The sequence below is a fragment of the Oryctolagus cuniculus genome, chromosome 12 (genome assembly GCF_051225735.1).
Source record: "Oryctolagus cuniculus isolate XC-2025 breed Fujian yellow rabbit chromosome 12, ASM5122573v1, whole genome shotgun sequence".
Classification (NCBI taxonomy): domain Eukaryota; kingdom Metazoa; phylum Chordata; class Mammalia; order Lagomorpha; family Leporidae; genus Oryctolagus; species Oryctolagus cuniculus.
Genome location: NC_142878.1, coordinates 18,471,551 through 18,497,435, shown reverse-complemented (window position 1 = coordinate 18,497,435; position 25,885 = coordinate 18,471,551). Strand labels below are relative to the sequence as shown.

General features: G+C 42.5%; 2 protein-coding genes across 6 annotated transcripts in view; one reads left to right on the top strand and one right to left on the bottom strand.

Annotated features, from left to right (window-relative positions):
* ARID4A (AT-rich interaction domain 4A) overlaps positions 1-16,432 on the top strand; it is an 82,620-nt gene extending 66,188 nt beyond the window's left edge. For all 4 annotated transcript variants that reach the window (XM_089309647.1, XM_051822211.3, XM_089309648.1 and 1 more), the window contains 5 exons: positions 318-1,454; positions 1,645-1,749; positions 7,592-7,798; positions 8,768-8,914; positions 14,620-16,432. In XM_089309647.1, the coding sequence (XP_089165773.1) occupies positions 318-1,454; positions 1,645-1,749; positions 7,592-7,798; positions 8,768-8,914; positions 14,620-14,723 (1,700 nt within the window). In that variant the 3' untranslated portion in view covers positions 14,724-16,432. The remainder of the gene's footprint in view (positions 1-317; positions 1,455-1,644; positions 1,750-7,591; positions 7,799-8,767; positions 8,915-14,619) is intronic.
* Positions 1-25,885, bottom strand: part of TIMM9 (translocase of inner mitochondrial membrane 9) — a 75,422-nt gene that overhangs the window by 28,767 nt on the left and 20,770 nt on the right. The gene's annotated exons all lie outside the window — the stretch shown is intronic.

Below are 25,885 nucleotides of genomic sequence, written 5' to 3'. Positions count from 1 at the left end.
TTAAGTCAAAACAGTTCACATATTAATGGAGTATATCAGTACCAGTGCTTTGATTTTCTTTAAATGTAGTCTAAGTGTGATACTAGCAGATATTACAAAATAGCTCTTGCAGACGTAGGATGTAATAATGTATTTTCACATAGAGTTTATTTGAAATTCCCTCCCCAATTTTTAACACAAATATTATGATCTATATCTGCGGGCAATATTTAGAGGTAAATGATGCAGGGTTTTGTTTTTATGTTGGGTAGGATGTTTATTATGAAATTACGTTGATAATTGAGATGAAAACCTGTATAATAATGTTCTTCTTCCAGACTCTTGCTCCTCAGATAGTGAAGCAGAAGACCCAATAGAAAAGAACTTGATAAATGAAGAACTTTCTCCTGATAGCAAAGAAGAGCTGGAGAAAAATGAACACTTAAGTGATGATAAACTAGAGGAAGAAAACCCAAAGCATGCTGCACATAGCTTGAAAGAAAACGACAGGACTCAGATGCAGCCATTGGAAACCTTGAAGTTAGAAGTTGGAGAGAGTGAACAGATAGTACCGATTTTTGCAAACAAAGTAGACCAAGTAGAAGAAATGAAGAAAGAAGCAGAAAAATCCCCCAAAGGAAAGGGACGACGAAGCAAGACAAAAGACCTCTCTTTAGAAATGATCAAGATTTCATCATCAAGCCAGGATGAAGCCGGGAGTGAGCCCCATCCAGAAGCCCACAGCCTTGAATTTTCCTCACTGGACAGTAAAAACTTCTCCTCTGCCGCCGAGGATGACAATGACCCATGTGGAAAGGAAAAGAAGTTGAAACGGAAAATACTAGGACAGTCATCACCAGAGAAAAAAAACAGAGTCGAGAATGGGCTGGAAGTGGCAAACAGCGTTGCTCAAGAAAGGACCAGTGACTGTATCGGATCCGAAGGGATGAAAAACGTAAAATTTGAGCAGCACTTTGAAACCGAACATGAAGGAATGCCGTCACTGACAGCAGAATCGAACCAGTGCGTGCAGGAACTGGGCAGTGAGAAATCGCAGCGTCCGGCCGAGGAAAGCCCGCCGGCTCCGCTGAAGGAGGAGGAGGAGGCGATGCCTCTGATCGGGCCCGAGACCTTGGTGTGCCACGAAGTCGATCTGGATGACCTGGATGAGAAGGATAAGCCCGGTGTCGAGGACGCGGTCGTCGAGAGCTCTGAGGCCCTCTCCCTGGTCCCTGGGCCACCGGGCCTGCCTCCTGCCATGCAGCCCAGCTCCTCGGTGGCCTCACCGCTGACGCTCAGCCAAGACGAGTCCCGCAGTGTGAAAAGTGAGAGCGACATGACGATCGAGGTGGACAGCATCGCGGAAGAATCTCAAGAAGGTCTCTGTGACAGGGAGTCAGCAAATGGGTTTGAAGCCAGCGGTGCCTCTGGTCCCTGTGGTATAATCGTTCAAGAGAGAGAGAGCAGAGAGAAGGGTAAGGTTTGTTCAGGAAAAAAATGTACCCTCATATAGGATGCAAAAGTTATTGTTAAGGGTTTCAGGTACTGTTGTTCTTTCTTTTGTCTTTGTATATATAGAAATAATGTAGGCAAATGAATAATGAATAAATTATACTTGCTCTTGTTTTGTTTTGTTTTAAAATTCTCTCTTTCCTCATATTTCAGGCCAGAAAAGACCAAGTGATGGAAACAGTGGGTTACTGGCAAAGAAGCAGAAGCGCACCCCAAAGCGAACAAATGCTGTAGCCAAAAATGAAAAGAATGGAGCAGGTAAGCACTACCTTTTCACACCAGCTTTTATACAGGGTTAGTATTTTCAGCAGTGTGTTGGCTTGATCATTTGTGTCAGTTTAAAAGTGTGTTCCTTTTATTATATTCTGAAAAAGCCATATTCCCATTAACTTTTAATCTGAAAGTGCATGTCAGTTTTATTTAAAACTGGGATGGTTGTGATATTTTTATGCTTTGTGCTTCTTATGAAAGCAGTTTAGAGGAATGTATCTGGGACGCTTGAAAAGCAAACGCTCTTTTTCTGTTGAGAAGTAGATCAAAGGTTCATTTCTGAAGGTGCTATTTCCTTGAATTTTGAAGAGCTGATTTATGGGTAGGACAGTAATTTTAAAACATGGAGCGGGTGGCGTTAGCCTATCAGATACAATGCTTGTGACCCACATAAAAGTACCTGGGTTCAATACCTGGTTCTGGCTCCTGACTCCAACTTCCTGCCAGTGCAGACCCTGGGAGTTCAGCTGTGATGGTTCAAGTAATTGGGTTCCTGCTACCCATGTGGGGGCCATTTCAGGATTTGGGGAGTGAACCAAAGATGGGAGCCTGTTTGCTTCTCTCTCTCTTTTCTTTGTCTTTTTTAAGATTTGTTTATTTATTTGAAAGAGTTACAGAAAGAGGGTGAGAGACAGAGAAAGAGAGAGATATCTTCTATCTACTGGTTCAACTCCCCAAATGGTCACAATGGCCAGTACTGTGCCAGGCCTAAGTCAGGAATCAGGAGCTGCTTCTGCTCTCCCACCTGGGTGGCAGGAGCCCAAGCGCTTATGCCATCTTCTGCCGCTTTTGCAGGCCATTAGCATGGAGCTGGATCGGAAGTGGAGCAGCTAGGACTTGAACTGGCTTCCATATGGGATGCCAGCATTGGAACTGGCTCTTCCCACTATGCCACAATGCCGGCCCACTTGTGCGCTTCTCAAAAACAACAAAAACCGTCTTAAAAGAACATGGAAAAATAAGGGCAGTTCTTACTGAAACAAGAAATTTGTGAATAGAATAGATGACATGGAAGGCAAGCTTTTATGATAAAGAATAAAATTAAATAGTAGAATATAGTCAAAAAGAAATATGATTGATTTGTTTTAAAAGATTTATTCATTTGAAAGTCAGAGTTACACAGAGAGAGGAGAGGCAGAGAGAGAGAGAGAGAGAGGTCTTCCATCTGCTGGTTCATTCCCCAATTGGCAAAAACAGCTGGAGCTGAGCCAATCAGGAGCCAGGAGCTTCTTCCAGGTCTCCCACGTGGGTGCAGGGGCCCAAGGACTTGGACCATCTTCCTCTGCTTTTCCAGGCCATAGCAGAGAGCTAGATCGGAAGTGAAGCAGCCGGGACTTGAACTGGCTTGAACTTGTATAGGATGCTGGCACTGCAGGCAGCGGCTTTACCTGCTATGCCACAGCACCAGCCCCGATATGATTGATCTTGACAAATTAAAGGTTTTCCTTCCAAACATGCCTTTACAGAAGTCTTAAAGGGAAATTCTTGGTTACATTAGACACATATTCCAAGGAAAGGAGTATATAATTTATATAAAATAAAAGGCATTTCAAAGGGAAACCTTTGAGACATAGTTCAGGTTCTCAGCAGTCCCAGGTGGCTAGCAGCTGCACAGTGCAGGACGAGAGACTAGAGACACAGTGATAGGAGATGAAACTAGAAAAGTAGCAGGAATCACAAAGGGATGTGAGTAACTTTATTGTGCATAAGCCTCGTAGACATCACCTGAGTCAGGGGATGAAAGTGAACCCCGCCGGTTATGGGACAAACCGAAATTATGTACAACGGGACAGGATGTAACAACAGCTGCTATTCCTATCAAGGATGCATAACCCAGATTGAATCAGGAGTCAACCAAGAATTTCAAACCATAGGATGGATATTCACTACAAAAACTAGCCTATACTTTTCAAAACTGTCAAGGTATGATCATCAAGTAAAGAGGAAATGTTCTAGATTGATGGAGACTTAAGACACGTGACAACTAAATATAGAACATAATTCTCATATGGATCCCATTTCTGTAGAGGGCATTGTTGGTTCAAATGCAGAAACTTGTACTAGATCTGAACAGTAAGATGGTAGTAATATATCTGTTAATTTCCTGATATTCATGATTGTATTATGGTTCAGTAGGAGTGTGGTAGTTTTAAGAATGTAATACACAAATTCATTGATCCTTTTCCCTTCAAGAGACAAAGCCTAATTTCGTTCCCCTAGAGTTTGGGCTGAACTTAGCGATTCACTTGTAACAGGTAAAGTGGAAGTGATGGTTGACATCTTTGGAGAATAGGTCATAAAAAGGCACTGCAAGTTCCTCTTTGCCCTCCATTGAATCACTGGCTTGGGGCAAGTTGTCTGCCGTATTGTGGGGACATTTAAGCTCTCAATTGAGTGGCCCTTGGGGTAAGAAACAGAACAGCCAGCGAGGAACCAAGATCAGTATGTGAGCGGAGTGAGCCACTTGGACACTGATCCTCCAGCCTCTGTTAAGTCGTCAGAGACACAGGCCCAGCTAAAAGTTCTGAGTGCAACCTCACAGGATTCCTGAGCCAAATCACAGTTAAGCTGCTCCCAGATTCCGACCCTCAGAAACCGTGTGAGATATTAAACATTTGTAGTTTTAAAGTGCTAAGTTTGGGCCAATTTGTAATGCAGCAGCATATAAATAACACATGGAGAATGTTGCTTGTAAGAAGTTCACATGAAAGCAACCAAGTGTATTAAGACAACTTACCCTCAAAGGAGAAAAAAATGTGGGTGTTGTACATAGAACTTTTTTGAAAGTTTGAAGAGTGTTTCAAGAAAAAGTTTAAAAAAATTGAAACAGAGAAGGAAATGATCGGTTTTATTTTTTGAAAACAATCTTTTGCTTAACTAAGGCAGTAAAGGAATGAAATACGTTTGGGGGGAGTAAACTGACTGGAATCAGTTATGATCAGTCGTGCATGAGGAGTTAGCTGAATGAAATATGGACTAGTGAAGGAGCAGCAGGTTGTGGGAAGAGTACCTTGGGAAACGTTGAGGTCATGGTACTGGGAATTAGGAAAACATGGCTGTAGATCTCAGAAGAAAGTCTGTTTTTACAAAATAGTTTTCAAAGGATTGCAAGAGGATAAGATTGCTATAGGAAGTTGTAAAAGGAGAAGAAAAGGGACCAAAAAATAGAATTATATGGAGAAATTCCTTATATATGTTTGAGTAAGAAAAAAGATTTCAAATGATACATAATACTCAAGTGGTTTTTTTTGTTTTCTAGTCATTGTATTTGACCATTGGTAAGTGTTTAAGACCCTAACAAGAGCACAGGGGTGTGGTTGGAAGGTGTAGCAGTCAAGGTAACAAAGACCTCTCTTTCCAGAAGTTTGACCCTAAAGGAAGGCGTTTTCTGCTCTGGGCATGTTGGTAGATGTGGTAGGAAGAATTTGAAAAAGAAAGAAAACAGACAGGGACCAGTGCTGTGGCCCCGCAGATTAAACTGCACCTGCGACAGTGGCATCCCATGTATGTGCTGATTGCGTCCCAGCTGCTCCACATCGGAACCAGCTCCCTGCTGCTGCACCAGGGAAGGCAACAGAAGGTGGCCCAAATGCTTGGACCTTTATCACTACATGAGAGGAAGTGCTTGGCTTTGGCCTGGCCATTGTGGCCATTTAGGGAGTGAACCAGCAGATGGAGGATTCTCTCTGCTTCTACCTATCCCTTACTACTCTCCCTCTTGCTCTGTAACTTTGCTTTGTAAATAAATCAATCTTAAGAAGAGAGGAAATTGATACAGGATATTCCACAGAAGCTGATTTTAAGAACATGGCTAGGAGCCTGCGCTGTGGCGCAGTGGATTAACACCCTGGCCGGAAGCACTGGCATCCCAGATGGCTGCTGGTTCAAGACCCGGCTGCTCCACTTCCGATCCAGCTCTCTGCTATGGCCTGGGATAGCTGTAGAAGATGGCCAAGACCTTGGGCCCCTGCACCCACATGGGAGACCCAGAAGAAGCTCCTGGCTCCTGGCTTTGGATCGGCGCAGCTCTGGCCATTGTGGTTATCTGAGGAGTGAACTAGCAGATAAAAGACCTTTCTCTCTGTTTCTACCTCTCTCTGTAACTTGTCTTTCAAATAAATAAAATAAATCATTTTATTAAAAAAAAATCCTTAAAAAAAAAAAAAAGAACATGGCTAGAGATCAGTTTGTCCAGAAGCAGAGTTTTCTCTTTTTAAAGACAATAAAGAGGGAGCTGGCACTGTGGTACAGCAGGTTAAGCCACAAGCACCGCATCCCATATGGGCATCAGTTCAGATAGGCATCTGTTCATGTCCCGGCTGCTCCACGTCCAATGCAGTTCCATGCTAATGCACCTGGGATAGCAGTAGAAGATGGTCCAAGTCCTTGGGCCCCTGCACCCACATGGGAGCTCCTGGCTTTGGCCTGGCCCAGCCCTGGTCATTAAGGCCATTTGGGGAATGAACCAATAGATGGAAGATCACCCTCCTCTCTCTTTCTCTTCCTTTGTTACTGTAACTCTGACTCTCAAATGAATAGATGAATCTTAAAATTAATTTTAGAAAGGGGGGTCAGTCAGGATGGAGACAGGAAGGACAGGGACTGGAAACTGAGTGTTCACCTTTGGCTTTGCCTTTTCAGTAGAAGGCAGGTTTGAATTTTGAGAGTAAAGAAGGTGCAGGCAGGTAAAAGGGAAATAAACTAGAAAATTTTGTTGTTACAAGAAAACCAAAAGCACTTGTATCCCCAAATCAGTATCTTCTCATACTTTATTATAACTGTTAACAATTGTGCTTATAGAAATCAAGATATCTCTGTGTGTGTACTTGTTCACATACAAAGTTTGACTTGGTTCTTTTTTGGGTTGTTTTGTTTTAAACATAAATGGGGCAATTTTCTATTGTTTTGTAACTACTTTTTTATTTAACAATATAGGGTACTTTTACATCTTTTTCTTTGAACTCCTCCAGCTCATTATTTTTAACAACATTAGCAAAGTATTCAATGGTACTTTTTAAAAAAGATTTGTTTATTTATTGGAAAGGCAGAGTTACAGAGAGGCAGAAAGAGCAATCTTCCATCCGCTGGGCCAATCCAAAGCCAGAAGCCAAGCCAGAAGCCAGGAGCTTCTTCCTGGTCTCCCATGTGTGTATAGAGCCTAAGCACTTGAGCCATCTTCCACTGCTTTCCCAAGCCATAACAGAGAGCTGAATTGGAAGCAGAGCAGCCAGGATTCCAACTGGCACCCTTATGGGATGCTGGCACTGCTTTTACCACTGTGCCACAGCGCTGGCCTCAATGTATTTAATTTTTAATATTTTGCTTATAGGTACCTTTAGGTTCTTTCCTTTTTATTTTAATTGCTGATATAAACTTTCTGCATTTGGGTAACTATTTCTGTAGGTTACCAAGAAGTTTCATTGTTGAGTCTGTTGCATTTTTTTTTTTAAAGATTTTATTTATTTATCTGAGCGAGAGAGCTATAGAGAGACGAAGATAGAGAGAGGTCTTCTATCTGCTGGTTCACTCCCCAAATGGCTGCAACAGCCAGGGCTGGGCTGATCTGAAGCCAGGAGCCTAGAATTGTTTTTCAGGTCTCCCACATGGGTGCAGGGGACCAAGTCCTTGGGCCATCTCCCACTGCTTTACAAACCACAGGCAGATAACTCGATCAGAAAAGGAGCAGCTGGGACATGAACTGGCACGCATATGGGATACTGCCACAGAGGCGGAGGCTTAGCCTACTACGCCACAGCGCCAGCCCCAGGTCTGTTGCATTTTGATATTTGAGATTTTTATTATTTATAACCCGAGTCTTTTTTTATTACAGGACAAAGCAGTGATAGTGAAGATCTTTCTGTCCTGGACAGCGCAAGGAAATGTACACCCGTGAAGCATCTGGGTGTGTCCAAGCCACAGAAGCTCACTCGGTCTCCTGCAGGAATGTCCCCTCACATCAAAGACGGAGAGAAAGACAAACACAAAGAAAAACATCCAAGCTCGTCCCCTCGGACATACAAGTGGAGCTTTCAACTCAGTAAGCCTATAGAAAACCAGATATGTATTATAGAGTGGAATGTATCTTAAAATGTCAAGTTGAATTAATGTCAACAACATAAGGAAAGGTGATAAATTTATTTAGGTATTTCAAATTAATAATTTCTACCTGGAAATCTTACATACAAATCTGTACCTTTTCTTAATGCTAACTAGGTAAATATTGCCTGGAGGAAGAGATCCAGTTAAGAAATCAGATATATATGTTTTTTATATAATTGATTAAACTGAAGTGGCCTTTGTAGTACCAACAATTAGAATAACTGATAATCAAGGCCGGCGCCGCGGCTCACTAGGCTAATCCTCCACCTTGTGGCGCCGGCACACCGGGTTCTAGTCCCGGTCAGGGCGCCGGATTCTGTCCCGGTTGCCCCTCTTCCAGGCCAGCTCTCTGCTGTGGCCCAGGAGTGCAGTGGAGGATGGCCCAAGTGCTTGGGCCCTGCACCCCATGGGAGACCAGGAGAAGTACCTGGCTCCTGCCATCGGATCAGCGCGGTGCGCCGGCCGCAGCGCGCTGGCCGTGGTGGCCATTGGAGGGTGAACCAACGGCAAAGGAAGACCTTTCTCTCTGTCTCTCTCTCTCTCTCTCTCTGTCCACTCTGCCTGTCAAAAAATAAAAAAATAAAAATAAAAAAAAAGAATAACTGATAATCACAATTATAAGTCAAGGTTATCTTGTGTTGACATTTTCTTATGTTTCTCTGATCACGTAAGCAACAACTTGTTCAGAAAATAACAGGAAAATAATAGGAAATCTGGGTTATCAGAACTTTTAGTCATGAACTTAATTCATGTTTTTCTTGTTTTTAGATCTTCGTTTAGCTTACTATGATTGATTTTTAGAAACTAAAGCTTTTGTTGACTTATGAGATATATTTTTGATGAAAGCATCACTTTTTTCCTCAAAGAATCATTTCAAAACCCACATTAACTTTTTTTCTTCTTTTAGATGAATTAGATAATATGAACAGTACAGAGAGAATCTCTTTTCTCCAAGAAAAACTACAGGAAATCAGAAAATATTACATGTCTCTGAAGTCTGAAGTTGCCACCATAGACAGGAGAAGAAAAAGATTAAAAAAGAAAGACAGAGAAGGTAATTTTATTACTTTCAAGAATACATTCTATTATTTTAGATTAAGTCACCCTTTGAACATTGTGCACATTCATTAATTCCTATTGTTATATTACTTGTGTGTGTTGTGTGTTTCAAGATTTATGTACTTATTTAAAAGGCAGAGTTACGGAGGGATAGGGAGAGGCAGAGAGAGAGAGCTCTTCTATCTACTGGTTCACTCTCCAGATGGCGACAGCCAGGGCTGGGCCAGGCCAGAGCTAGGAGCTTCATCCGTGTCCCATGTGAGTGTTCTGTGGGGTCCAAGCACTTGGGCTGTCTTCTGCTGCTTTACAAGGCCATTAGCAGGGAGCTGTACCAGAAACGGAGCAGCCAGGACTCCAACCAGTACCCATAAGGGATGCTGGTGCTGCAAGGCAGCCGGGTAACCCACTGTATCACAGCGCCAGCTCCAAATTACTTGTTTTCTTCTCCTTTGCTGTTGAAATAAGTGAGTCAACAACTGCATTAATCAGAATGAGACGCTCTAAAGGGCACCACCTGTGACACGAACATCTGTGACACTGGTTTGATTCTTGGCTTCTCCACTTCCTGTCCAACTCCCTGCTGATGTGCCTGAGAAGGCAGTGGAAGATGACTCAAGTGCTTGGGCTCCTGCCACGCAATTGGGAAACCTGGAGGACGCTCCTGGCTCCTGGCTTTGGCCTGGCCCAGCCCCAGCTGTTGTGGCTGTTTGGGGCGTGAACGAGCAGATGGAAGACCTATCGCTTTATCTCTCTCTATCTGTAACTCTGACTTTCAAATAAACAAATACATCTTTAAAAAAGGGGGGGAAAAAAAGGAGGACTGGCATTGTGGTATAGCAGGTTAGCCCTCCAGCATCCCTTATGAGTGCTAGTGCAAGTCCCTGCTGCTCCACTTCAGTTCCTGCTGCTTGCTAATGCATCTGGGGAAGTAGCAGATGGCCCTGGCACCCACGTGGGAAACCCAGAAGAAGCTCCTGGCTCTTGGCTTTGGCCTGGCCCAGCCCCAGCCATTGTGGCCATTTAGGAAGTAAACCAGCAGGTGGATGATATATTTGTCTCTCTGTCTCTCCTCCTCTCTGTAACTATGCCTTTCAAACTAAAAAAAAAAAAAGAAAAAGAAAAAGAAAAAGAAAGGGCCTATGACCTTTTTAACAAAGTGTCTAATTTACTAAATGTGGTAGATTCTCAAAAAGAGCTTATTCCCTCTCCAGATTCATTCTTTGCTCCACAAACATTGGCTGCCTCTCAACAGGTATTAGTTGTTGCTGTGGAGTTCACCAAAAGGAATGAGGCATAAGACTTCTACTGAAGGAGATTATCTTTAGAATCCTAAGTCACCTCCTACGCAGCTGCAGTCTAAGTTAGTGCCGCTCAGCATTAATGAGTGCTTAGCATTCAGTGAGAATGGGTGCCCCAAGAGTGAGGTCCGCAAGTGCAGAAGGTGGTGGAAGAAGACATTACTTTGGGGCAATCCTGGAGACAAGTACTGTCCAAGCTATAGTTTAAAAAGTTATAAGATTGAGATCGGCGCCACGGCTCAATAGGCTAATCCTCCGCCTTGCGGCACCGGCACACCAGGTTCTAGTCCCAGTCGGGGTGCCGGATTCTGTCCTGGTTGCCCCTCTTCCAGGCCAGCTCTCTGCTGTGGCCAGGGAGTGCAGTGGAGGATGGCCCAGGTGCTTGGGCCCTGCACCCACATGGGAGACCAGGAGAAGCACCTGGCTCTTGCCTTCGGATCAGTGCAGCGTGCCGGCCATGGTGGCCATTGGAGGGTGAACCAACGGCAAAGGAAGACCTTTCTCTCTGTCTCTGTCTCTCTCTCTCACTGTCCACTCTGCCTGTCCAAAAAAAAAAAAAAAAAGGAAAGAAAAAAAAAGTTATAAGATTGACTTCATGCCAAACATGGACATGTTCATACCTATTATTTCCCCCAGCCCTACTAAAATAATAGTGCAAGAAATTAAAAGCACCATACTCACAGGACAAGAGAATGAGATAGCTGACTACAGCAGACCAGAAATGTCACAGCATAACTGGGCTAGTGACTATGCTAGCAGACAAGAGAATGCTAAAGCCTAAGCTTGCTTGTCTTCACAGTGTGACAAAACAAGAACCAAAATCAGTTCATACTGCCGGATCCCAATAAGGCAGGAGTATGCTGTGAGGCTGAGAAATGGTGATTGGTTGAAAAAGGGAGGAGAAATTGGTTCTGTTCATGCTATCCTATGAAGAAAGACTTCCTTTCTCTTCAGTTCTCACAGAAGATAGGAGATTAATTGAGAGAAGGGTGGGAGGGAGCAGTAGGCTTGCAGACTCAGGAAGAGCAGCCATAGCTGAAGGCGGGGCTAAGTGCTGGTCAGAGATAGCAGGGTGAGTGGCAGTGCGCCTGCCGAATGATGAGCCTTACCATGCTTCCTACCCCGTATCTAAACCTCTTGTCTCCCTTTCAACTATCAGCTAAGCTTATACTCATCCTAGAAGGATATTGGAAGATTTTTCTGAAGGAGTTGACTACCCCAAGGAAAATGGCCTCCCGTAAACCGTAACATTTTTACATTCCTATACCAGAAAGCAGGATCTTTGCCAGTCACTGTGTGTGTTGCTCATGTTGAAAAGCCCTCGTGCTCACACGCAGCTGCCTGTTGGCTTTTTCAGGGGCCCCTTAAATATGGAAGCCACATGACCCCATACTTGAGGAAAGCCTCTGCGTAAAGACAAAAGCCAAAAAAAAAAGGGGGGGGGGGGGGACTTGGGAAAAACCATGTACAGCATATCACTGAAGTTACTGGGTAATAACCAGAGGGGGAGAAAGAGAAACTGTAACCGTAAGACAAAAAAGATGATACTGTTTAACTTCAGAGAACAAGAAGGATCTGTAAAAAACATAGCAGGGATTTAAAATGTATATAAGGGGCAGTAAAACTGAATAAATCCCAGTAGAAGGTAAAAAATATAGGAGAGAAGAAATGAGTAGTATGGGGTCTCACAAAAGATACGCAACTTCTGAATAATAGGATTTCTAGAAACAGAGAACTGAGCAAACATGGGAGGAAATTGTCAGCAAAGAAATATTTTTTTTAAAAAATTGCACAGCGAAGGACCTGAGTTAGAGGACTAGAGTGACTCGCTGTGCTCTTTAGGGAGACCAGTGGAGGAGGAGGGATCCCAGCAGAGTACGTTTTGAAATTTCAGAACCCTGCAGGTAAAGAGCAGCCTCTAGAGGTTTACCCCATCAAGGTGCAAATATGAGAAGAAATTTCTTTGAAGATTTATTTATTTGAAAGGCAGGTCACAGAGAAAGAGAAGGAAGGACAGAGAGAGAAGGAGAGAGATCCTCCATCTGCTGGTTCATTCCCCAAATGGCCTTAAAGGCCAGGGCTGAGCCAGGACAGAGCCAGAAGCCTGGAACTCCACCCTGGTCTCCCACCTCAGGGGCAGGGGCCCCAGAACTCCAGGAACTTCTGCTTTTTTCCCGGGCACAATCCCAGGGAGCTGGATTGGAAGTGGAGCCGCAGGGACTCAGGGAGGCAGATGGGATGCCAGCCCTGCAGATGGCGGCTCCACCTGCTGGCCCAAAAGAAACAAGAAAAAAAATTTCTATGTCAGATTTTTCAGTACTGGTGCTAGGAACTAGGAGGCAACATGGATCCAGCAAGCAAGGAAGATAATGAAGGGGACTGACTCTCAAGGTGATGGTTAATAAGAGCTGTGGGGTAACACTCGCATGGCAGGAATGGGGAGAAACAGGATAGAAGGGCTCCAGGAAGGCTGTCTCTGAAAAAAATGGAAGGGCCCTGGCCACTGTGGCCATCTGGGGAGTGAACCAACAAATGGAAGGCCTCTCTCTCCCTGTCTCCCCCAAGCCCCCATCTCTCTAACTCTTAAATTAAAAAAATCTTTTTAGAAAGATGATGACAGGGCTGGTGGGCATTTGGCCTAGCTGTTGAAAGTGGTTAGAGAACCTGCATCCCATATAGGATGCCTGGGTTTGACCCCTAGTACCAGCTCCTGTTTCCAGCTTCCTACTAATGCAGACCCCGGGAAGCAGCCGTGATAACTTAAGTGGTTTGGTTCCTGCCACCCACCTGGGAGACCTGGATTGAATTCCCGAATTGCAGCTTGGGCTTCCCAGCCCTGGCCATTGTGGGCATTTGGGGAATGTGGGGAATGATCCAACAGATGGGAGCTGGAATACATGCGTTCGTTCGTTCTCTCTCTCTCTCTCTCTCTCTCTCTCTCTCTCTCTCTCTCTCTCTAATACATAAAAGGTAAATTGCTTGACAGGCCTAACCAGGCGTATTTTGGGGATGAGTTACTGATAGAATGACATGTAGCAGATGTGGTCTTCAATCATTCTACTACACATCCAGTGGTCTTTATTTAATTGCAAGAAATAAGATGGAGCAGATAAAAAATGATCAGGCGTCCCATGTTTGTCCTTTACAAGTTTTTGTTTGTTTTTTAAATAACCAGAAGTCTTCCTAGGACTTTTAAACACAAAAAAAGAAGAAAAGAGCAAATTAACAAATTGAGATTTCTTCAGAGAATCCTCAACTGCTTTGGGGTTTATTTCTTTAAAGTTTTAGACAACAAAAAGCGTTCTTCTAATAGGCTTCCTCTTTTGGTTTCCTTTTTTGTAGTGGATGTTACATTGAAAGAGTTCTAGCATACGTATAGGAATTTGTCTTCTTGGAAGCCACACCCACAGATATACATCAACAAAGTTAAAACTTTACATAACTGGGAATGTTTGAGTAAAGATTGACAAGAGACAGGAGTGTGTTTTGAGGAAAGACAAGATAAGGGGTGGTTCTGTGGCATAGTAGGCTAAGCCTCCACCTGCGGTGCCAGCATCCCACATGGGCACCGGTTCTACTCCCAGCTGCTCCTATTCCAAACCAGCTCTTTGCTGTGGCCTGGGAAGGCAGTGCAAGATGGCCCAGGTAATTGGGCCCTGCACCGGTGTGGGAGACCCAGAAGAAGCTCCTGACTCCTGGCTTCGGATCAGCCCAGCTCCAGCTGTTGCAGCCATTTGTAGAGTGAACTAGAGGGTGGAAGACTTCTGTCTCTCCCTCTTTCTTGTCTCTAACTCTGCCTGTCAAATAAAATCTTTAAGAAAAAAAAATGATAAAAGCAGAAACTACAAAATGACAAAGTCCACAACACATAAACCCTTAGCCTGTGTTACTATTCCTGGGGAGTTACGGTAGACTTTTCAGGACTTTTTTCCTAGCCACGCACATGCACCTCCATCCTGACCACCATGGTTCCGATTCCTGACAGCAGGGGGGTTTGTCTGGGTGCATTGAGCACTCTTGGGGCCTGTGACCTCAACATAGTCAGACATTCCCTGTCGTGAGAATCTATCTCAGCTTGACCTTGTTTCTGACTTGCGGCAAGCCAGGTTCCTCACTGGGATTTTCCAAGTTGGGATTTCAGAGTTTATTGCTCTTTAAGCTTCACATTTTACAGTGTTTTTAAATTTTTTTTTTTAACTTTTAAGTTGTTTAATGGAGCAAAGATGAATTGCATGCTATTGAGCCAATCAAAATGTTTGCCGAAACTTTGCTTATTTCTCATGCAACATTTAGGAGGCCCATGATTGAAATGAATGTTAAGAATTTTGTTTCCTAGTTGCTGTTGGTTAGGCATCTTGGTGTAATGGATTTTGAATCTAACACGGTTGTTTTGCTTCCACAGTGTCTCATACAGGAGCCTCCATGTCATCTGCTTCATCAGACACTGGAATGAGTCCCTCATCCTCATCACCCCCACAAAATGTACTTGCTGTAGAGTGCAGGTGATAAATGTTTCCTCTGCCTTCCCAGCTGCCATGGACATAAATCCCCAAACCCTGAGACACAACCACAGAAAGCACTCAACTGGTTTGACATTGCTAAGTATCTCCTCTATATTCTTCCAGGCTGGATCGTACCTAGTCCCTTCTTATTTCCTTTTTTCTTGTTGAAAACAAATAAGCAGATGAATAATCGAAGGTTAGGCAGCCTGCCATATTTGTCATAACTTTTCCTCTTTCTTTTTTTTTTCATTTTTTGTGATAGAGAAAAAAGGGCACTTAGCAAATTTGAATTTGTATAATAAAGCTTTCAGGTGTTATAGAAATCATAGACAAGCAAGTGCACATGATAAACATCAAAATATTATCCAGCTGAGTAGTTACCGTTGCACTTTCACTGAGATGTGTTTGAACACTTGGTGAGTAGGGGGTTTATGTTGTATTTTTTTGTTGTTGTTTTTATTTTTGTGGAAGCACTTGCTATTTAGAACTGCCAAAGTATATGTTCAGCAGTGTGCCCAGGTTTAAAGATGTAAATGGGACAAAATAAATTGTGAAAGGAAGTGTAGTTGACTGAAAACTACAGTTGTAATAAGTCTTCCACTTTTTATAGGATTTTTGAGCACACAATTATGCAAATATTTTAATGTTTATTAATGTTTACAGTGGAATTGTGAATAAGTTTTCAGTGGACTATCTTATCCCTTGACAAAAATATTTTGTCTTTTTTCTATGTAATTTCAGAGTTTTTATTTTGTTACAAAAAGACAAAAATGAAATATATAACAACAATGAAGTTATTTAACAAGATTTCTAAAGCTGAAAATTTTGTGTAAAATAAGGTATTATCTTGCAACTTGTTAAATATATTTATTCAGACATTGGATGTTGTATTTTTATGTATTTTTTAAAATATTAATAAAATTGAAAAAAAGAAAATTCTAGGTTAATTCACTCTTTGGATGGCAGTAGCTCTCAGCTGTCCCTGGCCTGGTTGAAGGGAGTCTGTCTCAGTCCTTCAAACAGTAGAGAACTATGAATGGGCATCTGGATCAGTAAAGCATGTCCTTGTTTAGAGACTTTGGCAGTCCTAGTATTTAAACTGTTTTGAGGATCAAATTTTTGGTTGCCCTTAAGATACTTTGTCACAGTTTTTATGTTTGCTGTACTGCCGAATAAATTTATATCTCCCAAAGTTGAGATGCAACAACTAAGTAAAGCAACTATGTATGCTTCGTCTGTGAATTGTTCCACAGACTGATACATTTTGTAAATAATTCTTCCAAAATCATGTATTTAAGCAGTTTTGCATATATCTTATGTAAAAAAAAGTGATTTTTTAAAAGCGATTTTTAAATTCATGTTTGTACATTGAAGGGGTTTTTTTTTAAACCTCCTTTTCTGTGTTTAATATGCTGTAGAGTAATAATCTAGATGCTCTAGACTGTATATCAGGATCTGATTTACAAGAACAAAGTCAGAGCTAAACACTAGTGATGACATAGCATTACTGAAATCATTGTTTCTTAATTTCATTTTACCACATTGTGAATTTGTGACTCAGATTCCTTCCATTTTCTCAGAGAATTAAAAACAAAAAAGTACTCTTGTAAAATGCACTTTTCTGTCTTTTCTTTGCAAAGCAGAAGTATTTCAATGTAAAATAAAAAATGGAGCTCAGCGGGCAGTATTAATAAAGGCCATGTTTTAAACATAGGCTTTATATGCTTAGTTTTCATTTAAGTGATTGCTTTTGTTCCTAAGTGCCAATGACTTAAAATTGGAAAATCAGATTTTTCAAAGCAAAGCATTTCAATAGTTACAATAAAGTATTTCTTGTACTTAACTATAAAAATAAAAAATATGTATGTCATTCAATTGGAACTAGGAGACAACCTTACATTTATATGTTCGATATTTTAATGATGTCCCTCAGTAGCAGTTCAATAAATCTGAGATAGCTAAGTTATCAGATTCAGTATTGTCCCTTCTAATTTATCTAAATGTGGTAATGAAGTATTAGGATGTTGCTGCAGAGAACAAAATTATATATTCACTGAATAGGTACACAGTCACTGTTAAAATCATTTTATTTGGCGGCTGGAGAGGATTACAAAATTGAATGAATACTGTCTTCATTTAAATTCACGACAGATCAATTATTGGCATATTTTGAGCTTAGCTAAACTTTGGATAGCTCTTATGGCTACAAAACAAAGTATAAAGACATTTAATGTCTAAAATGGAAAGTTGTTTATATAATGTAGTTATTTAAATATTATGGCACTTCATATTTTAGTATTCCATTGTAGGTTTTTATTTTGTGCCAAATTTCTGATTTTCCTTTCACTAAGGAAGATGGTTTTATTTATTAGCCCCCCCCCCCCCCCTTTTTAAGATGTATGTATTATTTGAAAGTCAGAGCCACAGAAAAGGGAGAGAGTTCTTTCACTTGCGGGTTCACTCCCCAGGTGGCTGCAATGGCCAGAGCTGGGCCAGCATAGAACCAGGACCCTGGAACTCCATCCAGGTCTCCCATGTGGGTGGCGGGGGCCCAAGCACTTGGGTCATCTTCCACTTCTTTTCCCAGGCTATTAGCAGGGAGCTGGATTGGAGTGGAAGGGCAGGAAAATAAACCAGAGCCCATTGTAGGCACTGGCTTTGCCTGCTATGCCAACGCTGGCCCCTTTGAGAACCTTAACTACTATATACTATGTAACATTTAGAATGGCTTTTTAAATTATGGAAATCTATATAGATTAGCTATTAATGTGTTCGTGTGCCTTTCTTACAAGCCCTGTAATTTAATGTGGGTATCATAATTGTGAAAACACTTGGAGCCATATTCAACCACGCATAAAACCTATTGCCAGAATTCATTCATCAACAATTTATTATGTATCTTCTGTGTGCCAGGCATTATGTGAAGGCACAGGAGCCACAGCAGTGAACAAGACTGGAAAAGGTCTGTCTTGGCAAGTATAATCAAGTGTGATAGATGTTAAACAGCTAACTGCTGCAGTTCTCAGCTGCAGGTGCAATAAGCATGTGAAGTCAGGCTGTGCCTGTAGAAGGTGCAGAGTGCAAACAGTTTGAAGGCAGTGGTGGTCTGGGAAAGCAACAGTAAAACTGAGCCCCGGTGAGGATGAAGAATTGGTTGGGAAATGGGTGTCCCAAGCACATGAGGAGCGATTGAGAGCTAGGACTCTTCCAGAACAAGGTGGCCCTTCAGGAACACTCCAGCTTCCTCTGCCCACCTCTGCCTTTTACTAGTTTCATTGCCTCTATCACTCTCAACCCTACTTGTCCCAAGGTCAGTTTCCATGAGGTTTTGGCTGACTTCTCACCACCACCAGAATATTATCCTGTTTTATTCTGATAGCTTTTCAATCTGTGTCATTTTGCCTGACAATTTACCTTGTGTCGTGTTTACTGGGGGATGTGCTTCTTTCCCATAGATTGGTTCCTGAAGTGCTCCTTAATCATAGGTGTATCCCATAAGTGCCTCGTCCAGCATCTAACACGCAATAACTGATCAAAACTGTTTAATTAAATGGAGAAGAAATACTTTGAATTGTTTTTTTCTGTTTTTCCTTAGTGATCCTTATGTATGAAGCCAGACATAGAGTTCTTTTCACAAAATGATAATGCCACAATATCGTTTGAAGACTGTAGAGACTTATTGAACAGTCTAACTTAAAATATTCTGAAATGGATGAGTTATTTTTCCCTTCTCTGCACTTGCTCTTGCCTCTCCTGTTAACTTTCCTTTGGTTGCACACAGACTAACCCTTTACAGGAAGAGTACAGTATGGGGTGGCATTCGTCATGAGTGAAGGGGAACACCCCCTGCTGTGGAGTCTGCACTAATGAGAACTTTCTAACAAGGACATGCTAGTGTTTTCGGAGCAGAAGCTCTTTTTAGTCCTTTATATTTTTTATTACAATGTTGCATGATGTTTTCCATATTATTGACCAACACAGTAAACCTTTTTTTGCTCATAGAGACCAATTATGTGATCTTTTTAAACAACCAGAAAGGCAGTGTTTATGACTTTGGTATTCATATTTAGCCTGTTATTTCTGAAGCTGTCCTCACTTGGTCATCTGTAGCATGCAGAAACCGTCTTTGAAAAATTCTCGTGTGAAGAGCTTAAGGAACGTCTATGTAAATGTAATAAATGCACTTCTGCACAAGTAATTGGATTTCTTCTCAAGGCCAAATTATGTTAAACAAGATAATCTGATTCAAGAGGCTCACCAGTTTAGGGTTGCCAGAGTGAGCAAACACTAATACAGGTAGAACTGAATGCCCTGTCAGTGAATTCTGTCTCAACCCTATGCGGGAAGCATTACTGTTCCTATTTTGTTTTCACACATGAGAAGACAGATTGCAAATGGTCAAGAATGTAGTGAGTGGCAGAACTGGGACTCAGCCTATTGCTTCTAGTTCTCCAGTCCAGCGCTTGTTCCGTCGCAGCAGTACTGTCCGAAGAAGCTTCAGCTCCCACACGCAACAGCTGCATCCTTCCAAAGACTGAGTTTCTGTGACATCGCCCCTTTAACTTCCCATTTCTTAGTTCTCATTTGAAAATCTGTCACAGGGTTAAATCTGGTGATACCAAATCTGTTCATTGGCACAGCTGTTGTGACCCAGTGGGTTAAGCCACTCTTGGGATGCCTGTATCCCTTGCCAGAATGCTGGTTTGAGTGCAGGCTGCTCTGCTTCTGATCCAGCTTCCTGTTAATGTGTCCTAGGAAGCAACAGATGATGGCTCAAGCGCTTAAGCCTCTGCCACCCGTGTGGGTGACCTGGAAGAAGCTCCTGACTTCAGCCTGGCCCAGCCCTGGCTGTTGTGGCCATTTGGGGAGTGTACTAGCAGCTAGAAGATCTCTGTCACCCTGCTTTCCAAGTAGATGAAAAGTAAACATTAAAAAAAAAATCTGTTGATTGTACAAGGGTAAAATCAGACAGTCTTATTTTTTAGATAATATTCCAAGTAACACACTGACTTACTGAACTAGTTTTTGTCTAACCAATATCCTTTACTTTAAAAAGCTTCACATCCATTTATGTCAGTAAATTTATTAGTTATTTTATTAGAGAAGGAGACATCCTATCTGCAGGCTCACTCGTTGAATGCTTGGGACTGGGCAACTCAGCCTGGGTCTCCTACATGCTTGGTAGGGACCCAGACACTTGAGCAGTCGCCTGTTGTATTCCAGTGTGTGCACCAGCATTAAGCTGGAATTGGGAGCAGAGCTGGGGCTTAAAGTCTAGGCACTCTGATAATGGGTTGCCGGTGTCCCAAATGGCATCCCAACTGCTACGCCAAACAACTGCTCTTTGAATCCTTTGTTTCCAATTGCAGACCATCTGGCATTTTAAATTACTGAAAGTTATAAATACCCAGAAATAACCACTGTTAACATTTTGGCTCATGTGCCTTTTTTTTTTTTTTTTTTTAAGATTTATTTATTTATTTGAAAGAGTTACACAGAGAGAAGAGAGGCAGACAGAGAGGTCTTCCATCGCTGATTCACTCCCCAGTTGGCCATAACGGCCGGAGCTGTGCCGATCTGAAGCCAGGAACCAAGAGCCTCCTCCAGGTCTCCCACATGGGTGCAGGGGCCCAAGGACTTGGGGCCATCTTCCACTGCTGTCCCAGGCCATAGCAGAGAGCTGGATCGGAAGTGGAGCAGCCAGGTCTCGAACCAGCCAGTGCCCATATGGGATGCCGGTGCTTCAGGCTGGGGTGTTAACACACTGCACCACAGTGCCAGCCCCTGCTCATTTGCTTCTTCTCATCTTTTGCTCTGTGCCTAAAAAGATCAGCTACCTGGGGCAGGTGTTTTGCCTGGTGGTTACCCACATCATGTATCAGAATGCCTGGGTTGGATTCTCAGCCCTGGCTCCTAATTGCAGCTTCCTTCCAATGGAGATACTGGAGTGCAGCACAGCAGGTGACAACTCAAATAGTTGGGTCCATGCCACTATGTGAGAGACGTAGGTTGAGTTCACAGCTCTGAGCTCCAACCCTAGATGTTTGTGGGCATTTGGGGAGTGAACCAGCAGATGGGAGCTGTCTATATCTGCCCTATGAATAAAAGTAAATATATTTAGATGCATGCTTATAAAATATCAAACTTCATATATAGTAACATCATAAATATTAACATAAAAAAGTACCATGTTGTACCTGGTTATAAAGCTTTTTTTTTTATTTGACAATATAGTTTGTGATAGTTTTCACATTAATGAATTATTTTTTAAAGATTTATTTTATTTATTTGAAAAGCAGAGTCAGAGAGGGAGACACAGATTGTTCTTCCATCCACTGGTTCACTCCCCAAGTGTCTGCAACAGCCGAGCTGGGCCAGACAGAAGCCAGGAGCCAGGAGCTTCTTCCAGGTCTCCCGCATGGGTACAGGGGCCCAAGCACTTGGGCCATTCTCCCCTGGTTTTCCAGGTGCATTAACAGGGAGCTGGATCGGAAGTGTAGCAGCTGGAAGTCGAACCAGCCTCTACATGGGATTCTGGCCCTGCAAGCGTGGCTTTAACCCACCACACCATAGTGCCAGCCTTGGTTTCCAACTTTCAGCTATTTTTCAACCATCCATCCTCTAGTATTTTGTATCATAAATTCATGTAGGTGGGATTACTAGGTCAATGAACATGCAAAATTCTAAGTGGCATTTTCTGAAAGTTCAGTGCTGATGGGAATATAAATTTAGGGTACCTTTGTGCAGGGTATTGTGTCACTGTCTATTGAGATTAAAAATGTATTTATACTTCGATCCAGTAATTCGACTTCTAGGAATTTGCCCTAGAGGTATTCTCACCCATGTCTGAAAGAATACATGTACAAGGCTACTGGTTGCAGCACCGCTTTTAGTAAGAATTAAGACTAATCAAAATGGCCATCGCTGTGGAACTAGCTAAATAAAATATAGTGAGTAGAATGCTATGTTGCCCTGAAAAGCACAAGGAAGCAAATAACATCCGTGGAAGGGCATTCGCTAATGCTGATTGCCTTTAGGAAGGGGGAAATATAATCAAGAGACAGAGGAGGGAGTATTTTCATCGCAGTCTTTTGTGTTCTTTGTATTTGATACCATATTGAATGTACTACCTGTTAAAAAAATATACTTAAAACTTGGTAAATGTCTCTGAAACGAAAACAATCATTAAAATAATGTTAGAATCTCAACTGATCACTTTATAGATTAAAAAACAGACACAGGGATCAATTACTTGCCCATGTTCAAATAGTCAAAATCATGACTGCTGTTATAAATCATATTGAAGAGAAGGAATGCGAGATCCCATAAATTCCCTTTGACCATACCAAGTATGGAGAACAATGTGGAGCAACTGCTGGAACTCTGATACCCTGCTAGTGAGAATGCAAAGTGATGCAACCACTTAGGAAAATTTGACACTTCCTTTACAAGTTAAATGTAGAAGCAGCCATTCCACTGCTGTGTACTTATTCAAGGGAATTGAGAGCACACACATGTCCACACAGAGCAGCCTTGTTAATCATATCAAAAATTTGAAATAACCACAATATCCAGCAATAACCAGGTGAATGGATAAATTGTTACCTGTTCATGTACAGTGAGTAGAACACAACGGAGTACAGCGCTGCTATAAAAAGGAACAAGCTGATGACAATGGGAACAAGAGGACTCTCAAAGTAACTCTGATTGAGCCAAACTGTGACTTATGATTCGTTTATATAAAATACTAGGAAACAAAGCGTATGGATGGAAGACAAGCCAGCAGTTCCCTGGAAACCTTGTGGGGAGCGTGTGGAAGCTGGGACAGGAGGAAGACCTTACAGAGTGCTTGAGGACACTTCAGAAGTGATGGAAGTATTTGTTCATTGTGTTGGTCGTGGTGAGTTTTAAAGGTCAATATGTATGTGGAAATTAATAAGCATTTACAGTTTGAACATTTAAAAACCTTCCAAACCAAGATACAGAGGATCACAGGGGGCTTGCAAGCCAAGGCCACTGTAGTTCGCCACTACTATAGGTTTGGAGTCTGTAACTGGAGTTTAATGAAGTCCATGATTCTTTACCCTGGTGGATGCAATGAGGGATTTTTGCTTTCATCTGCTAGTTGTGTGTCACGGACTCTTCCTGCTGCCAGTATATTATTTTGGGGATTGTATATAAATAGAAATCCTATTCATAATTTACCTGTTAACCCGTGTACCTCTTCTCCTTTAATATCAGTGTTTCTCAAATACCTTCTATTTTTGTCAAATTACCTTTTTGAAACACTGATGATACTGAATTAAAATTTTTTTTAAGATTTATGTATTTATCTATTTAAAGGCAGAATTAGAGAGAGAAAGGGACAGGGAAATCTTCCATCCACTGATTCACGCCCCAGATGGTCACAACCACCAGGGATGGGCCGTAGCTAGTACCTAGGAGCCAGGAGCTTCATCCGGATCTCCCACGTAGGGACAGAGGCCCTCCTCTGCTTTCCCAGGTGCGTTAGCAGGGAGCAGCCAAGACTGGAGCTGGCGCCCATATGGGATACTGGTGTTGCAGGTGGTGGCTTTACCTGCTATGCCACAATACCTGCTATGCCACTGAAAATTTTACTGTGGGGACCAGCATTGTGGTGCAGTGGGTTAACCCACTACCTTCAATGCTGGCATCCCATATGGGTGCCAGTTCAAGTCCCAGCTGATGCCCCTGGGGAAGCATCAGAGGAAGGCTCAGATCCTTGGGCCCCTGCACTCATGCAGGAGACCCGGATGGAGTTCCCAGATGTTGGCTTCAGGCTGGCCATTGCTGTTAATGGCCATTTGGGTAGTGAACAGGCAAATGGAAGCTCGCTCCCTCTCTCTTTAAGCTCTGCCTTTCAAGTAAATAAAAAAGTTTTTACTGTGATGTAAACTTGGCCCCTGAAGAATCTGCTGGGTTATATCATTGGTTCTGAAGTACAGACATAAATGAGAGAGAAACTGTTGGTGTCTAAAACAGATCGATAGTAATAATAAAAGAACATTACATGGAGAAATCAGTAGGTTTTATTTTCTGTTTTTTGTTTTTTTGACTGGTTCAGTCAAGATACAGTATTGTCTGTTTATTATGGACTGCTCTGGCAAAGGAGGATTTTAGAACACGACTCAGTGTTAAGTAATAGAAGTCAAGAATAAAGAGCAGCCATGGGCATTTAGTAAAGTGAGGAGAATGCCCATATCCCATATTGGGGTACCTGGGCTCAAATCCTGCCTCTGGCCCCTGATCCAGCTTTCTGCTAATGCAGACCTTGGAAGGCAGCAGTGATGGTTCATGTAATTGGGCTCCTGCCACCACAGGAGAGACCTGGATTGAGTTCCTGGCTCCTGGCTTCAGCCCCAGCCCCCTCCCTGGCCATTGTGGGCAGTTGGGGAGTGAACCAGTGGACAGGAGTTCACTCTCTCTTCCCTCTCTTTGTCTACATCTCAAGTAAATTGAAAAAAGAGTTAATTTTAAAAGAGCTAAATAGTTCTTTAAGAGGATCAATAAAAGTTATCTAGCCAGACTGATCAGGAAATAGACACAAATCAGCAATATCAGGAATGAGGGTGGTGGCTTTACTACAGACTGGATCTTCAGCTATTAAAATGGAAATAAGGGAATGTCAGGAATATCTTTATGCCAATGAATGTGACAGCTTAGCTGAAACAACAAAAAACTCCACGAAAGCTACAAATTACCCAAGTTCATTCAAAAAGAAATAGATAACCTGAACAGGCCTATATGGTATCAAAGTTAAAAACCTCACAGAAAAAGAAACAGGTCCAGCTGGCTTCCCTGGTGAATTCTGGCAAACATTTCAGGAAAATACAATATTGATTTTACTAAATTCTTCCAAAAGAGTTGTAGAGGAGGGAATGCTTCCAACTCATTCTACAAAGCCAGCATCACCGGGACTGAAATGAGAAAAGGATTTTGCAAGAAAACTAAAGACCAGTATCCTTCATGAACATACATGCACTAATTCTAGACAAAATTGTAAAAAATAAAATCTGGCATATTAAAAAGTACAACATGGGCCAAGTGGGGTTTACTCCAAAAATACAGGATTAGTTTAGTATTATTTTTTCTTAAAAATTTATTTATTTATTTGAAAGACAGAGAAGCAGAGAGATAGAGAGGTCTTCCATCTGTTGATTTCCTCCCCAAATGGCCACAACTGCGCTTGATTGAAAGCCAGGAGCCAGGAGCTTCTTTCGCGTCTCCCACGCAGGTGCAGGGGTCCAAGGACTTGGGCCACCTTCCACTGCTTTCCCAGGCCACAGCAGAGAGCTGGATCAGAAGTGGAGCAGCCGGGACTCGAACCAGCGTCCACACGGGATACCAGCACTGCAGACAGCTGCTCTACCTGTTAGGCCACAGTGCCAGCCCCAGTTCAGTATTTTAAAACAAAACAAAACAAAACAAAACAAAACACCATCAAGTGAAGGCATTTAGCTTAGCGGTTAAGATGCCCACATCCCTCTTTGTAGGACTTGAGTTCAATTCCTAATCAGGCTCTTGTCTCCATCTTCCTGCTAATGCAGACCTCTGGAGACAGCAGTGATGGCTCAAGTCATCGGGTTCCTCCCACCCACATGGGAGACCTGGCTTGTGTTTCTTCCGGCTCTGGTTCTGCGCACAGCTGTGTGGGTATCTGGGGAGTGAACCAGTGTATCAATTGATCCAGCTTTCTTTCTCCCCCTCTCCTTCAAATAAATGAGTAATTTTTAAAATCAATGTAATTCACCACTTTAACAAATTAAGAACAAAACAAAACAAAAAATGTTGTAGAAAAGCCATTTGACAAGATCCAACATCTGTTCCTGTTATAAACTCTCAGCAGAGTGGGACGAGAAAGGACCTTCTGAGGGGGCCACTGTGGTGCAGCAGGTTGGGCTGCCGCCTGCAGCACCAGCATCCTCTATGGGGTCAGTTCAATTTCTGGCTGCTCCACTTCCAATCTGGCTCCCTGCTAATGTGCCTGGGAAAGCAGTGGAACGTGGCCCAAGTGCTTGGGCTCCTGCAACCTGCTTGAGAGACCCAGATGGAGGTCAAGACTCCTGGCTTCAGCTTAGTGTATCCTAGGCCATTGTGGCCATTTGGGGAATGAAAGGTCAAATGGAAGATCTCTTTCTGTCTCTC